The following is a 17,957-nucleotide window of genomic DNA, read 5'->3' as shown; positions in this document are numbered from 1 at the left end:
GGTCTTCTCAGAGGGCAGCAGAGCTCCAATACAGAGCAGACAGTAAATCTATCATCCATAGCTGCACTTGTCAGATTTGATCAGAATTGGCACTTCCACCACCTATTAAAGCCAGGACCAGAGCTCCTGAAGCGAGCTCATCTTTTCATATTGCTTCTTGTTAGACTCTTCTTCCACAGTAGCAGCATTTTTCTTATTGCGTAACTGATTTAAAGGGTCTGAGGGGAAGACAAATCTGTAACAGATCCTGGCTATGTCTTTGCGATCTCACTTTCATTTCCCTAATGGCTTTATTGTAATTAGATTTGCAAAACCAGCAAAAGGTCTCATTTTGAATGGCAACAGCTGTTGACATCAAGATTACATTGAATAATTTACTGGTTTAATTTTAGCCGCTAAATAATAAGAGCCTCTTGTTGAAGATTATTTCACTAGCTGAAGTTTTATCTTTTTTCCCCTGGCTGCCTCTCCCTTTCTTTGTATGCTGGACACTGCCAACCGTTTCATCAAAAAGACATTTATAATTTCCGTGCAAAACAATAGTTGTGTACGTGACCACTGTTATTTTGTTGCACAGATTCTTAATTCTGGCTCAGATACATGGGCTGTATATTTCTAAATGTAACAAGTGACTTGGGGCACTTAAGACTTGAGAAACTGATGCTCAAACTCCCGTACAAAGTCTGGTTTCAGACGAACTCTGTCCCACACGAAAACACTTTTGTCTCACAGTAGTCCTGCTGGGTTAGTTTATGAATACCAAGGAGCAGGGATGAAAATGAAAATTCTGTCCACAAGTAAATACCAAAAATAAAGTAATTTTACAGGCCTACACTTACACGTCAATGGTAGCATTGGCTGCAAACCAGTGGTAGTGAGAAACAAAGCTAGGAGCATTGCTGTGAAGAGCTGTTCTCTGTGGTTCTCAGGAGGAGTGTTAGGGTTTTTTTTGGACTGGTCTGTTGGACAATCATGACTGGAACTTGAATATTGTGAGACCTGAAAATCAAAGTTTACCTTAATCTGTTTTCAGGCATGGGACAAGTGCTTTACCAAGTCAAGCTCTACATAAATCATCACATGCTCTAAACAGTAAATAGGATGGCTCACTTCACAGACTTTGCACTTACCCTTGGGTGCAGTTTGGATGACACGGATGGCACTCACGATCTTCATCAGCGTATTTGAAAATGAAGCTGTTGGCCCCCTGTAAGCCATCAGGACATTTTTCCACACAATTTGGACCATCCTTAAAATGGAAACACTTTGTGCAGTGGTCAGGTCCCTGGAGAGCGTGGAAGAAAGAAATGCAGTGCATTGCGGTTACTCTTCTTCTCCTGCTGCACTAGAACTGCAGGTCCTAGACTAACCATTCTATTGCTAGGCTTAGCAATAACTTTAGCAGCATTTCTTCCCCAATGAACAGTGAATGAGCTGCACGGTTCCAGTGTCTGTTAAGGAGCAGCAGACACGTAAAACCCATAAAGTTATTCTGTAGAATCTAAGATCAAATTCCATCTTCTAAATGGTTTCCAGTACTACTGGTTAAGGCAATGGACTGCACGCTTAACACAACGAACCTCACGCCCAGCACAACATTTAATAACAAACTATATTTGCAAAGCGACTGTGGTGGCCTTTCAGTGGGACCCCCCTATCTCTGCACTCTAGAATTATCTTTCACACTGCATTCTCCCTGTGGTATTTGATCACAACAACACTGAAGAACTACAAAGTCTCCGTTTTCTTAACACATACGTAGACTAGACTGTTGCAAACTACAAACCTTGACAGCAGAAAAGTAAAATTTTAAAGTCATGATAATAATCCAGTGTATAAGCGAATCTGGTGTTCAGGCTGGGTACTGCTCTAGGATTTTAAGTCCATGAGCCCTGCTAAAAATCCAAATCTCCCTGCGGGTTGAACACTTGAAACATCAGCTTCTTGCTTTATGGTTGTGTTGCAGAAAACATAGTATTGTAAGAAAAATTATGATGCCTTTTTTCCTATTCAGTAGGTGAGTCACAGAAATAAGTTATAGGTTAAATTTTCTCAGTGATGAACAGTCTAAAATACGACTCCTCATTGCCTGGGATACTTGTGTCTTTTAATCTTGGCAATAAAAAAAGGCTAAAAGAAAGTGACAGCTTCTATCTCACAAAGGAGCAATAATCTTCGAAGGAAGACTCACTGGTCATTATAAAGGTGGCAGCCGCAGTTAAGATTAATTTAAGATGCACGAAAATTCTCTGTAAAAACAGCCTAAAATGCTAACCTAAGTTTAAAAAAAAAACAACGCACAAGCCGATGTATTGTTGAAGCTGAGAGACTGATATAAATTCTTACTCTTTTTTTGTTGAAAAAAACAGGTAATTGAAGTTGTAGTAGAATAAGACAGAACTGAGTATAAAAAACGAAAAAAGTGATAAAAGAGGGCACTCAAATCACAACTGCATGCTATCTGTCGTTTAAAAATTTTGTGCATCTGTACCACCAAGCCATTAAGACAAATCAGGAAGGAAAAGCTTTTTAAATCACTCTCTCACGCAGGCTGATCCAAGGAAGTTTATTCCCAGCACCCATTTAACATGAGCAGAATACTCTCCCTATGTGCAGAATATGCATATTTTCTGCTTTTGTTAACACTGATTTTCAACAGCCACTTTGAAGTCTGTAAGCAGAAGACGTCTGTGCTCTAGCACCCTTTAATAAGCTAGCCCATAATACAGCAAATTTTGTTCTTACCGGCCCATAGCAGGTGATCATGTTTTCTTCCATCTTTTCACACTGGGGATCACATTCCACACAGACAGAACCATTGGCAAATTCTCGAAATTCCCTGGGAAAATATTTTTGCAGGCAGGTTAGGAGAAAGCAAAAGTGACACTGAAACCGAGACAAACTGGGTGGCTTTTCACCTGGCGGAAACCAATTCCCTCAGGTCGGCAGACTGCGCCAGCTGAGATCACTTCTGTTAACGACACCGTGCTGGTTTACACCTGGCCCCATCAGCAACCTCTCTCACAGGCAGGTAAAGCAGAAGACATCTTGTTTCCCAGTATAAAAATATACTGGGTTTTTTTCCCCTCTTTACTTCAGAAATAAGCATCTCATTAAGAGGACAAAGTATCTCATTTCTTGACTTTATCTATGGAATTGTCACTCACGGCTCAGGGAACCGCTTGCTGCATGCAAGACACCACTGTCGGGTAGGAAAGGATTAGAAAGAGCATTGACAACTAAAACAAGTGCAGCCCTGTGAAGTCTGTTAAACACTCTTTACCTGTAAAGCCCATTCTCCAAAAGGCTCATAACCTGTTCCTCAACAATTCTAGAGTGAGGTCTGAAACTGTAAAATGTCAAACCAAATCCTTTTGCTCGTTTATCTCACGTATGAGAAGAAACTATCACCCAAGTGATTTTTCTTTATTTTTGTTATAGGGGAGAAATAGTGATATTAGATGGCATTTATTCCTTCAAATGCCAGATGTCTCACTCTGGCTGCCCCTCACAAAAAACCTCCAGCACTCACAACACATTTCATCCCATCCTCTTCTAGGCTAAAATGAATTAACACCTGAACTAACCACAGACAGAATCTGTCTAGGTACTTAGCTCAGACTGGGCACATCCGAGGCTTTGCAGATGGACCCCATCTCATTGCCTTACCCAGTTAAAATATTGGCATGAACAAATTAAAGATGTGCTGCACACTCCTGTTGACTAATACAAGTGACCTCATCCTCCTCTGCCTTGGGGATGGGATCTTCCCAGCTGAGAACTAAAATAGAGAAGTCAAATACATCTGACCCTGCCCTGAAGTACTGTTGCTACCCTGCAAGGTGAACGTGCAGAGCACTCGAGCAAACCAAAAACTTCTCCCCAAGCCCAGGTCACAAATTGCTTCACAGATTTAGGAGGGAACTGAGCCTGTGGAAAGTGTAAATACCATTCATTAATCTATGCAGATCAGAATATCCTGACCTGAGGGCTGGTCATGAGAGCCTCCTCACAATCTTCTGCCCCAGGCTTCATGCTGGCAAGCCACCAAATGCGGTCAGTAATAATCTGGTGCATGTGAGAACACAACAGTGGCCTGCATGTTTTCTTTATTGCAGGGGTAGGGGAAGATAAGATAAGGGGAGCTTTTAAGCATACGAAACTGTCCCCTCCAAGATTTTGTTTGCATGTGTTCTCCAGATAGAAGAGTTTAGAATATTTTCATGTATATATGGATGTTCATTCAATGCTCCTTCCTCAACAGTTACAGGAGTTAGCACCCAAGGCAGGAAAAGAAAGACAATGAAACCATGCAGTGATCTTATTTTCAATTAGCAGTTTCAGCTCAAAGATAGGTTTTTTATCTTGATTCTAAAAGAGGTGCAGGGGACCTTTCTATACTATACAGGAAGTGAAATTTCACCTGTTTCCCTCCACAGCTGAATCATTAATTTCTGCTGTGGTAGCTATTATTCTGACATAAGGCAGATTCAGATACCTTGGCCGTGTCTTATGTAAATATTGCCTAATCCATCCTCCAGAAAAGATGGTGCACATGGATGGGCAGAAGCAGGAAAGGGAGGGAAGAACCCACGTTGGGTTTATTATTTATATTTCTGTGTACACATACCCAGTGCATGATGAAAAAATAGAGTGAGTTTTTCTACTCTGAGGTGCTTAATCTCTTTATCCCACACCTAATGATTATGTGTTTCTGAATAAGGTTGTCAATATTCTAGTAGGACTAAATGGTGTGGGGTTTTTCGTAAGTCTTCATCTAAATCAAACTGCTCAACATCATTAGCAATGCAAAAGATGCCACAAACTTTTTATGTTACCTGAAAATTTTAGTCCACACAATATTAGGTAAAGCCTTCTATGCAAGTTCAGATTCAGAAATATTTAAAACTTATCCCACAATACAGTTCACTCAATATCAGTAATGTTGTCAACGAAGCCAGATATGGATTAAAGCCAAACCAACTTACTCATTAAAGTCCTGAACAATGTAATCAGCACCTTCAGAAAAAAGTGCAGGGGAAATATCTTACCCGTCATACAGGTTACAAGAGTCTATGCAGGTCTTTCCCCTGATGAAGCGCTTGCAGGAGAGACACTGGTCTGGCCCTGGCCCCCAACAGCCATCGCTTGAGCATAACTCATTACACACCATCCCATCCGCAGCTGCAGAGAGAGAGGATGCTGTCATTAAGTTACGTAGTCCTCTGAAATGCAAAACAAAACATTTCATTCAACATCCTGCTACCCTTAGGAAATCAAATGGAACATTCAGATTTTCCAGAAATAGAATAGAGAAAAAGCAGAAAATTGTCACCATACCACTACCGAAACACGCTGTGCACTCACAGTTTGAACATTATACACACTTTTGCTCTGTTCCTCTCAGAAAGGTTATAGTAGAGTGAGAAAAATGTTTAAGAGCACTGCAGGGATGATCAAAACTAGAGAAGAGCTTCTCCACCAGGAATAAACAGAAAAGCAGCCTTAGATATAGGTGAGAAACGACATGATGAAGGTCTGTAAAATCATGAAACAATTATTCATTGCTTTTACTAAGTCCCCCATGGGCATTCAAAGAGACAGGAACCCAATAGGGTTCAAAACAGAGATTTTTCTTCATAGAAAGCATAGATCAAGCTGCAGAATTCCCTGACACAGGACATTGTAAATGCCGAAAATTTAAAGGATTTGAAAAAATAATTTTCCAAATTCACAGAAGGGCTATTAAACTAAAATATAAAACACTACCTCTGAATTGAGGCCTCCCTGATATAAAACGTATGTATGGTGGGGAAAAAGTTGAAGGAAAATCACTATTAACTGTGATTTTTTAAATTATTGCAAAAGCACCTGAACAGCCAAAGAGTTTTTCTTTACTGAACACAAAAAACCCACAAAAAATAAACAACAAAAGGTGAAAGACTGTTTCAAACAGCATGACTAATTCTGTATTTTTATTTTATAAAAATCATTCCCTATATAAAAATGTAGACGAATGTGACAGATGGAGAAAATGAGAAAAGAGCAAAAGGAAACACATGTTCTCTCTACAGCATCTGAGGAAAATCCAGTTGAATAGTTTCAGCCAAACCCTGGCACGCGAAAGGGTAGGTCTCTTAACCTGAATTCACTTTTGTTTGATGAAATGCTTTATGCAAATGGTTACATACCAGACTGAGAAGACTAAGAACAACAAAGATCTCAAATACCAGAGATGGCAAATACATAAACATTTGTTTGCTTTTTAAACCACTGGAAACAACTTGAGGGAAGTGTCAAATAAAATAAAATAAATTAAAAGTAGGTTTGCTGTAAGAACTCCATCACCCCCTCCAGTGCTGTAAGCAATGAAGATGTCCAGTTGGGAACACACACACACTCTGAAAGCACATATAGAACAGCAACTGCATACACTCAGCACAGATTGAAAGAAAAGTAATAATAAAATCAACATAAAACCTTTCACAAAATGCAAAAAGAGCACTGTCAGTTTTATACTCAACAAAAAGACAGTAGGTCTTCATGCACTACTTTCAGTACAGCAGCACAGCTGGGTGACTGAGGGGAAAAAAAAGCAAAAAAATAAAAGCACCTCATTTTCATTTCGGGATACCTGATGGTTTTGCCTCCACTGTCACTGCAGTTAGGTACCATCCATTACAATCTACCTTAACAAGTAAAGAGTATACCAAGCTTTATTACTTGAGAAGAACAAAGCCCTTCTAAATCACAAAAGAGTCAGCAGAAAGATGCTTTCAGAACTGGTTATTCTGTGCTACAGTGTATATGATGCCCCGCATTTGAACCACTGAGCAACTGTCGCAGCAGCATGCTTCATACCGTGACCCTCCTTACCGGCTCCTTCATCGCTTTTCATAGATCATAGAATGTGCTGGGCTGGAAGGGACCTTTCGAGGTCATCTAGGGGGCTGGTTAGCTCAGTCAGTTGAGTGTGGCGCTAACAACGCTGAGGTCGCGGGTTCGATTCCCATTCGGTCCCCATGCGTTGCCTGATCTAGTCGAGAAGTGGTGTCCCTGGCGACAGGGAGGCTGGATTAAAATGATCTCTAAGGTCCCTTCCAGCCTAGGCCATTCTATGATTCTATGATCTAGTCCAACCCCCCTGCAGTGAGCAGGGACGTCCTTATCTAGATCAGGTTGCTCTGAGCCCCATCAAGCCTGACCTTGAATGTCTCCAGGGACGGAGCCTCCACCACCTCTCTGGGCAGCCTGTGCCAGCGTTTCACCACCCTCGTTGTAAAGAACAGGAATGCCTTCAGGAAGGTTTATATAAGGTCTCCCTTCTCCAGGCTGAACAACTTCAACTCCCTCAGTCCATCCTCACAGGAGAGGTGCTCCAGTCCTCTGATCATTTTTGTGGCCTCCTGTGGATCTGCTCCAACAAGTCCAAGTCCTTCTTGTGTGGAGGGCTGCAGAGCTGCAGCACCGTTTGATGATGGCACCACTTCTGTCAAATGCATCTTTCTGATCCATCCAGCGCGCCCAGCCGATATCCTCTATTTCCTGCAAGGCAACTCCTGCACCTGCCTTTGCCCGCTGACACGCAGGAAGTTCACGTCACACCCGCAGGGTGCTTCCCTCTGTCTGTCCCAGCCCTGTCCCCCTGCTTTCTCCTCACTGAAATGATTAGAAAACATTTCTTAGAAAAAAATACACACCAATGGTACGCATGGTTTCTCCCTCCTAGCCCATGTAGCGGGCGGGCAAGAGGACCGAAGCTGCTTCCAGTCTCCTTTCTTGCAAAAGGACATTCTGCTTCATCAAGATTGAAAATGGCAGATCCTCATCTACTTGTTTGGTTTTCTGCCGAGAACGTTTTCATAATTCAGTGCCAGAAAAGGACATTTCACCTTTACAAGCAGCATGGGAACCAATCAAAGGCTTCATGTCCTCCAGCTCTTGCAGACGAAGTGATCCAAGAGAGTCACCAGCTCGCTTCCTACTCATACAGCGCAGAGCTGACCCTACACGGCTTTGCTGTACGACACCTGTAATTCAGCAGGTAGACGAGCACTATCTTATTCAATACAATACCACAAAAAAGTTTGGGCATGCAAGGTCTGCACACTCATCAAGGCTGGAATGCTTGAATACATATATCTGCATATTATCTTTTTTATATCACATATACTTTCTTAATGACAACATCCAGGAGATATTCAGAAGTATCTGTCTGATTCCTCTTTTGTCTCAAAGCTCCAATCAGGTACAGCCAAACATAAAATAGTTAAATTTAGGAGTAATTCCAGGTGGTCATTTAATTTCCTTTAAAGCATATTAATTATGACAGATTCCAGCACAGCAAGAGAGACCTGAGCCATTTAGCAGGCCATTTCACAGGGATGTCTCATTCTCCCTCCCGGAGCTCCGCTGTATATCAGGAGACATTCTGCTGCAGGCAAAGGAACCACACCACACAAAGCCAGTACAAAGAGAGTCAAAACATTCAGCTTTTTATTATTGTCCTATTCCTAACTTTTTTTAAACATAGCAACATTTTTATAACAGCTCCCAGATGTCAGTAGATCCACTGACTGAACTTCACAGAAATGGAAGGAACTAGGCAGAAGTTTTGCGTTAGCCAGTGATACATGTGTGGCCAACACAGCTTCCTTTGTCACCTGCTTTTAGACATTTCATGTATGTCTCGGTGAAGTACAGCTCAGGAGGAGCACTGACTTGGTATCAAAGGACAGTTTTTGCCTATCCCATGCTCTTTGCCTACAGAAGCACTCAGGAAGAGATTCTGGGCAACAGAGCTGGTCATTTCAGAGGAAGCCCAACTATTTCTCAGGATTTCCAGAACCCTCAAGGGCTCCCTCAGAGCAGATTCCAGCACTTCATGCCTGCCGACCTCCATTGATCTCATCCAGTTTCATGTGACCTGTGACTGACACTGACCAGACAAACACAGGAGCCCTGCCTCACGTTACCTGCCACCTGGGATTAACAGACAGCTCCAGGCTTAAAATGCATCAGTAACTAAAAACTAGAAGGAAAATCCCAAATCTAGAAACTATCATAGTTCTAATTAAGCAAACTTCTTATACGAATAGTTTTATTTTCTAGTCAATGACTCACTGTAAGTATTTGAAACACAATAAAAACACACTCTGCTTTGAAGATCCCTCTGTTCTCAGTTTTAATCTTGAGAGTATTAGTAATCCTACTGACTCTGTTTCACACTTTCATCATTGGAGGGTAGTTTCCTATTTGATTTCTCATTTTTATTTTTTTTTGTAATTTGAAATTGTGCTTTTATTACTAGCTATTTCCTTTCTTTTTGCTGTTCTCAGCTGTCAGACTATGCTGGGATCAGAATTTATTTACACACAGTGTTGCACTAAAATACACATTTGAATAGTAAGTGTCACTGTTACAAGATAGCTCAGAAAGTATACTGAGTAACCTTATGCAAATAAAGAGTTTTTCAGTAAAGAAAATCATGATTACACTATTGAATTCTAGACAACACAGTGCCTGTAGTTCTATGAAGAAAAGCAATAGGAAAAAAAAATAATCATTATTTCCTTCTGCTTATTTCTAAGTCATAGAAATGTTTTCATAAATGAATCGTGGCAAGAAAGGAGTGGTTTTTTTGACAACTTATAAACCCCCTTGTTTTTCCTCCCTTTCTTTAATTATAGTGATGGCTAAGGAAAGATTTCAGTTTCAGACACATTATGTGGCACTTCCATGTGCTGAGAACATTCTGAAGATCCAGCATACCACATGGCTGCATGTGGAAGAAAAGAACAAGAATGTTTTTGACAAGAACTCATTTTCATCTGTAGTTTTAGAACAAGCATTCACTCTTTATTAATGGGGTCACACAGGTTAAAAGCAGAAAGGTTCAATGTTTTTCCCCAACCTAGACAGACCACCAAAAAATAGCTATCTAAAAAAAGAAAAATTGTTATTAGGCTATAGACTTACGGGCCTGATCCAAAGCTCTGTGAACTCAACAGAAAAGCTCCTGCAGATTTTAATTAGCTTTGCATCATGCCTGATAATGAATGTAATAATTTATTCAAGTTGTTAATTGGTAGCTAAATTGACAAAATTCATAACAATCACATTTATAACAACCTTTGCCTGAAAAGGCTCCACTGTACACTGCAGGTGTCACGGGAGTCTAAAGGAATTATTTAAATAACTTTGTATAAAAGAACATCTTTCTACATTTATTTTGTGTGCGCTCATAATTAACATGAGTCACCTCTGACTGTTCCATAAAAAACCCCATGCTGGGAAAAGAAGGCAGATTCTTCATTTGGGCACAGAGCAATGGCAAAAGCTAACTACCAAAGCACATTCTCTAGGAAATAATTTTATAGTAATTTATTCTGCATTAATAATGTTTATAACAAAGTAAGTTTCACGTGCAGTGTTTAACATTAGGGTTGATAGTAGCAGACAAGTAAAAGTCTACGTTAGACGAGAGCTCCATGTGTTGCATTTTAGATGAATGCTCTCCATTTCCACTGGGCTCATCCGTTTGAATCTGCCCATTTGCAATCTGCAGCGGCGCCTCAAGCCTCAACTTGTCGCTCACCCTCAAGTTCCCCCCTGTACCCTGCCGCTGAGCCCAGCGTCCTTTAGAGTCTACTCAGGGGCCACTTTCTTCTACACTCCCTGTGTACTCAAGCTTGGACATTTCCAGCACTCACACTTGTACCCCTGAATGTGGGAAGGGAAGGTGGAGAAGAGAGCAGTCACACTCCTTCCAGGTACCCACCTCACCTGGGTTTGGCTGGGACAGAGTTAATTTTCTTCCTAATAGCTGTTACAGTGCTGTACCTTGAATTTAGCGTGGGAATAATGTTACCACACTGACATTTTCGTTGTTGCCGAGTAGCACTCATCCTAAGTTAAGGATTTTTCAGCTTCCCATGCTCTGCGAGCGATCGGGCACACAAGAAGCTGGGAGGGAGCACGGCCAGGATGGCTGATCCAAACCAGCCAAAGGGATATTCCACAGCACACTCATGCTTGGTCGATAAACTGGGGGGAGCGGGACAGGAGGGACGGATCGCTGCTCGGGCATTGGTCAGCAGGTGGTGACCACTGGCACTGTGCATCACTTGCCTTCTCCCGGGTGTCATTTCTTTCTCTAACTCTTTTTAAAAAATATTTCTTCGCATCATCATTATCATTATTATTATATCATATTTTATTTTTCATTATTAAACTGTTCTTATCTCAATCCATGAGTTTTACTTTTTTTTTCCTGAGTCTCCTCCCCACCCCACTGGGAACAGGGAGGAGTCAAACTATGACACCATCCTCTCTGGCCCTGCATGGGACAATATTAGAAAGAAAACAGAAAGCAATAGAGCGTTGTGAGGTTTATGGACTTTTTAAAAATTCAGAAATCACATGTATATTTTGCTCCTCTATTTTCAACATTCTACAAACAAGTGAAGCTTGCTCTAGGCTTTTATCTAGTGTTTGGAAAAGCCACCTCAGAGCGAAATATTTGGTGACTATTTTAACATTGTAAAGAAGTAGCAGAAACAGAAAGATGAAATAATTGAGGCTATCGAAGTATAAAGTATATTGTGTGTTGGATAATCTTGTAGCATCTTCCACTGTCCATTGTCTTTATCTTCTTCATTGAAAATAAAAACAAAACGAGAGTTCTGCCAAACTCTATGATGTCAGTGTTATCTCAGAAATGACACATTAATATTGACTGAACATTTCCACAAATATTTTACTCCCTCAATAGTTTTTCAGTATTTCAATATTCTTCACTGTCTTATATGGTCTGGTGAACATGACATTAAATGGTACGGGAAAGAGATCATCATCTTGTGATATATCATGAAAGTCACTTTAATATGATGCCGACTAGAAGATCTTGGAAGCTTTTACATGGGTTTTAAGAAATGCAAGACGTTAATAGTAAAAGTTTGCAGTAACTTGCTTTAACTCATTAACAATCACCAGGTAGGGAGGAAAACAAAACCAATCTTAGTGACCCACAATACACAAAGAAATAATAATAATAATAAACATAATTAACATGGTTTAGACTGGTTTCTGCACTGAAAATCCTGTGGAAAAAACATCTTTAATGGATATTTTTATTAACAAGGCACACTCTGATAGTTACCATGCAAGCAAACAGGTATTATTTCTACCAGAGGATGGATTCCAATCCTGCAAATACTTACTTATTTATTTCCCTTCCCCATTCTGACTAGTCTTACTTGTCACTTAGAGAAGCATCACTTGGCCCAAGCATCTGCAGGATCAGAGTCTAGAACAGGCAAAATAAGTGAAAGGCAGAAACGGAATCCCTAGAGGCCTGCCCTCAGACCCCAAACACTCAGGCAATGGAAACTCCCCTAAACCCCAGCCTGTTTGCCTATCCTGAAAATCACAGATGCATCAGAGGATGCTGGAGGAGCACAGCTGGCTCTAAGGAATAGTTCTGCTGTACTGCAAATAACGGTGAAGATTTTAGTCCAACATCTAAGCTGCAGCAGAACCCATTTAACCCCAGAGAGGCGCTGACTGACAGGCAGAGTTGAAGCAGCAGGATAGCTCTTCTCATTTAACGCCGACTCTCAAAAGGCCACAAAACGCTAATCCATTCATTCACAAGGACGTGCATAGAGAGAGAAAGCAACTGTTCCCTGTGAGGATTCATGAAGTCAGCTGCCTAAGACACCGTCTTCTGGTCAGAGTAACTTGGCCCATAGCCTACGCTCATTATATAAAGTCCTTTTAATGGACACAGGTTAGAGTCCCTTTTCAAAACTAGTCCCTTAGTACTGTAGTCTACATTGAGACTTCTTAAAATTAAATGAATGAGACTTGTTTTCCTCATGAAGATTGCCTTGGTGTTAAATTTCATAAAATACCTTTAGAAAGATTTTTCTTCCTGGAAACTAATGAGTCTCTATGATAACAAATCCTTAACAAGCTAAAAGTCAAATAAAGTTCACATTTTCCCCTGGCATGAAAGTATAGTGAGAAGACATACAGTGCAAGAGGATGATGTGACAGAACATCTACGTTTCCATTTGCCCTGGAAGCCCGTGTTTCAGTAGCTGTGGCTGCTTCAAAGGGCCTCCTAGTGATCACAGGCAAGGGGAAGGAAGTCTTTGACAAAGGAATCCTGACAACTCATGTGGAGCTATCTTCCAAACTACTGCACTTGGCTATGTGTCCAAGCTCTCAAACCCAGTGAAACAAACGGGACGCTATTCCATGAAGGGAAAAGCACCTTATGAAGTTCACCTCTGAGAGGCTGAAGCAAAGAGGAAGCATTACTGCACGAGACACGAGGCCTACGTTCAACCTTATTAGTGCTTTTTTTGGTTTTATACTAAATCTCTAAAAATGGAAGACAGATGGTCGTTCTATCATTAAAAGATGCATCATTATCAGACAGCTATAGTCAATCTGCTGTTAGAAAGCATCAAAGAGCACCAAGTACAAGATTTTTCTCCCACAGTCAGCAGTTTCTCATACGGTAGAGGAAACCTGTGCTCTCTGGAGGGTTCACCGTTTTTTATCTCTCAGCAAGACGAGACCACTAGGATCCTGGAATATGACCCTCATAACTCCTGCATGGTCATCAAGACCTTCTGATAGATTCTGTGCTGTCAGCCCAAGAAATTCCTTATGTGAAATCTGAAAGAGGTAATTCTTCCTGGCATGACATATAAAATACACATGGTACTAGACTGCTGGCACAGAACTAGGTTCCTCCTCACCACATGATCCTGTTAAACTCCAATCCCAGTGCAGGGGAAAGAAACTAGCAATGCATTCCTGAGCAGACGGAATTCTTTTTCTTGGAAACACATCTATTTGCCAAACATATAATTTTTCAGAGTTGGCTTTCTGTGTGGGGGCAGAAAAAATAGACTGTATACTGGAACTGCAAGTCATCTACAAATGCTGTAGCTGGCAAGACTGAAGACTCTAGTTACTCATGGGAGGTTAGGAGTTTTCCTCCAAGTTTCAAAGGAGCTGATGGTGCCAAAAAATGCATGCTTTTCCCTTGCAAGGCTGATCGTACTCAGTGTTCAAATAATATTCACCCTCAGAAGAACTCAAAACCCTTTGAGATTGAAAAAATGAAAAATGAGAGAACAGAAGCCATGAAGATGATGACACAAAGCTCAGGGAAGTTGAGCAACTAGAACTAAATCAGAACGAGATAAAGTTGGGTGTGTTGAAAATAGAGACTGTGCAGCTTTCTTTGTCCTGCAGCTGGTTAACCCACTTCATTATTCAGGACTATTCTTGGACCCTTCATCAATGCTTCATTCCCACATAACGTTATTATCATGTGTTCGATCGTCTCTGGATGACACAGAGAGCTATGCTACTCTCACAGACAACCACCCGTATTCATTTACTCACGCTTTGTCACCTCTTGGTTGGGTTACAGCAGTAAGGACATGAGGGCACAAAGCTCTTGCACATACAGGACATCCCCGTGCACTTCCTCACCACGGAAGGAACAGCGGACACTGCACCTCTCCTCCACCCCCTGTATCGCCTTCCCACAAAATGTCCAACCAAGCGCAAGGGGCTAAGCCGTAGTTTCATAGCCTTAACCAAGGGCATCTTTTGCAAACACACACAAAAACTTCTACCAAGAAAAGTTCTGTTCAACACATACTCATGTCTCATGTTACAGAATGTTTACATTAAAGGATAAAGTATGCTGCAGTCCAAAATTGGACAGTGGTCTGCAGGAGGTTTAGAAGCAACCCTTTCTCTCTATACCCTCAGGCATTATCACAAACTAACTACATCAACAGCAAGGGTCATTTTTTTAACCTTCACTTTTTAAATTTATAGGCAGAGAAATAGCATCATCATCATAAACCCCAATAATAATAATAATAATACAAAATAAAAGCCATAACCATGCAGAGACCTACCAAACAAGCCTTTCTACTTCATACTGCTCTTACGTGGCAGGAGAGATTAGAAAAGTAACTGAGCACCAGTGATAAATATATCTGTTTCACCTAACGCCGGACGGAACACTCATACTACAGCGATGAGCAGTCACAAACTCACTCAAGGCATAGCAGAACAGTACTTCAAAAGGAAGGGAAAAACAGGAGGAGGTGTTAAGAACTAAAAAAACAAGTTAAAAGTAGGACTGTAGCCTGAAAAAGAAAAAGCACAAACATTTCTGGCTGGTCAAGGCACAAAACCTAGAAATATCACTTAAACATATAGGAATTTAATGCATCTCCTCTCTTGCTAGTACTCTATCAGATGCTGAAAATGAACTCTATTGCTGATGCAATATGATTGTCTTAATACAATTTGCTGCACAATTTCTGTATAACCAAAGTGTTTCATCTCCTGCATAGCATTCATTCGCTTTTCAGTACTCTGATCTTACTCCAGGTAGTGGCACATAAGCTTCCTTGAAAGACAATACCAATTAAAAGCAATTTTCTTTATCAGATAGGTCGAACATAGAAAGGAGGAATTTGGTGATCAAAACCAGCCCCAAAAGTGACCTTTCTGGACAGGGCCACTTTAGTGCGGCGGGGTAGGGGAAGCAAAAGATCCTTCTCTCACTCCATAAGGAACAGGCTGTAGTTTTTGGAATCTGTAAAACCCGTGCCTTTCATAAACACTACATTCAGTCCCGATTTATGGTCTTCAGAATTCAGATTTGCAAAACCAGGTCTCTAACCTGCAAAATCTACGTCATGGTAAGGAAACAGCGCTCTCTCTCTTCTCCCTTGCATTTGTTCGTATCTTCAAATGTTTCATTTGACTATAAATCTGCTCAGAGGCAGGCTGGGCTAAATCTTCAGATTCAGTAAATGCTCACAGCTCCACTGATGTCCATGAAGCTCCAGGAACCATCAGCTGAGTTTCTGGTCTGCTCACTGCACTGTATCCCATCAGTAGTTGTAACACTTTTCCCCCGCTAAGTGAGCCAATGGTAGACAAGAAGATCTGCGCTAAGCAGCAGTACTTACTGCAGTTCTCTGCCTTTTTATTTCGATGAATCACTGTCTTTTGACTGGGTGTGCTGAACAGGCTGGTCCAGTTGACAGTGTGGTAGTAGCACAAATTGCTGTTGTCTGTTATGTAGATGTTGCCAGCACTGATTTGCTTCAAGGACTGGAACTGCAGAGAGGTAATGCCTTGTTGCTTGAGTATGAGTAAGGAAAGGCCACTGTGATGAAAACAGAAATAGGAGAGAACAGGAATTAGCCCCAGAAGGTGGAACTTACTAGAGCTGGTTGCAAATTTCTCACTGGAATTAGGTCCTCATGTCAAGTTGATTTTCTGGCAAAACTGAAGGTTTGTCAGAAAACTTCTATTTTGGGGTGACACAAGTATTTTATCATAGAATCACAAAATGGCTTGAGTTGGAAGGGACCTTAGAACATCTAGTTCTAAACCCCCTGCCATGAGCAGGGACACCTCCCACTAGACCAGGTTGCTCAAAGCCCCATCCAGCCTGGCCTTGAACACTTCCAGAGTTCTCTGGGCAACCTGTTCCAGTGCCTTGCCAGCCAACATCCAGGTCTGTTGCCTAGAAAATCATGAGTCCTGTAAGAATTGTGGTAACACGAAATGTAAAGCTCACAGCACCAGGCTAAGTGGGCCAGCAGAATTCAACTAGTTCCATTTCTTCCGTTATCATATTTTTGAGATAAAGTACTGCTGAGAAAACAGAATGAAATCCAGATTTTTTTCTGACCAAATTAATACTATGATAGTTTATACACTAAGGAGAAACTGACAAAGTCATGCAAAATGTATTAACATCTTCTGTCAGGCATCAAATTAATGTCATTTATAGTAATACAGGAAGAAATTGTTATTTTCAAGGAAATTTTTCCAGCCCACTTTCTACATTTCATTTTTCTTTTGTTGTAATATGTGGTTATCGCTTTTCTTCATCAAAGGAACAGTAAATGATTGTCTGTGCAACACAGAAATGACTGCACATATTTTATGACTAAAGATTAATGAAAATAATATCCAGTCTCTGGGCATCCTTTAAGTTTCTGTATTTTAATGATTATAATTGTTTTCCAGGTGTTCCAAATAAAAATTGCTGCTTCTAAGCAGAGTGCTGGGCTGTAATGCAATCTCAAGGTTTAGCTGCTATTCTTATTCTGCTGGGGTTGCTGTTTAAGATGCCAGCAAAACCCCATGACTGATTTACTACATTTACAGACTGGGGAGCCAGGGGTTGCTGCTCATATGTATCACTGAGGTGTCTCTTTGTGCTTCCTCCATTATTTCTCACCACATTTTCTTCTCTTCAAACTAGTTCCTCCATAGCAGTTTCCATATGGAAACATCTGGTAAAAAAGGCACGACAGAGTTAAGGTACACCCCATCGGCAAGGCACTTCAGCGATTTCAGCGCTCTTCCACGGATTTTATCCCTCACCACTTCTAAAGGCCACACTGTTCTGTGGGTACATGAGCACGCACTGCCAATCACAACCACATGAACTTCCTAATAATGGGTCTAGGTTCTACTATTAATATTTTTCAAGTTATGTTTTGCATTCACAAGGCATGTTAAATCATAAAACGTTCTTTCTGGACAAAGAGTTTATAGCTACAGTTACAATAATTATGTTCCAAAGGTTATTACCTACTATAAACAGATTAGCAAAGACACTGCTAATGAATACCTTGGTAACAGAGAGAAACGTATCAATTTATGTGCCCTTCCCAAAGGATGCTGCTTTCTGTGCTACTGAACAAAGAATCATTGAATACTAATAAAAAACGATTCCATCAAGAGAGCAAGTAAGTACCTTACCTATAGAGAGCTCTTCCACCAATAGTAACCAAGTTAGAAAACACCCTGAAATCGGTCATATTCTCAGGCCATGACTGTATGTTCAAATACCCTGCAGGAGAAAAAGGCAAGCACAGGAATGC

The 17,957-nt window shown here is 40.9% G+C and overlaps 1 protein-coding gene across 1 annotated transcript in view; it reads right to left on the bottom strand.

Moving 5' to 3' along the window:
- Nucleotides 1-1,130: 1,130 nt before the first annotated feature.
- LOC104278664 (receptor tyrosine-protein kinase erbB-4-like) overlaps nucleotides 1,131-17,957 on the bottom strand; it is a gene marked incomplete at both ends in the record, with an annotated part of 56,872 nt that continues 40,045 nt past the window's right edge. The window contains 5 exons of the mRNA XM_009875699.1: nucleotides 1,131-1,285; nucleotides 2,746-2,839; nucleotides 5,052-5,184; nucleotides 16,023-16,222; nucleotides 17,836-17,926. Of these exons, the coding sequence (XP_009874001.1) occupies nucleotides 1,131-1,285; nucleotides 2,746-2,839; nucleotides 5,052-5,184; nucleotides 16,023-16,222; nucleotides 17,836-17,926 (673 nt within the window). The remainder of the gene's footprint in view (nucleotides 1,286-2,745; nucleotides 2,840-5,051; nucleotides 5,185-16,022; nucleotides 16,223-17,835; nucleotides 17,927-17,957) is intronic.

Source organism: Apaloderma vittatum, unplaced genomic scaffold (genome assembly GCF_000703405.1).
Source record: "Apaloderma vittatum isolate BGI_N311 unplaced genomic scaffold, ASM70340v1 scaffold26018, whole genome shotgun sequence".
NCBI classification, from domain to species: Eukaryota; Metazoa; Chordata; class Aves; order Trogoniformes; family Trogonidae; genus Apaloderma; species Apaloderma vittatum.
Note: the sequence above shows the minus strand (reverse complement) of the source record. Positions and strands in the feature narration are given on the sequence as shown.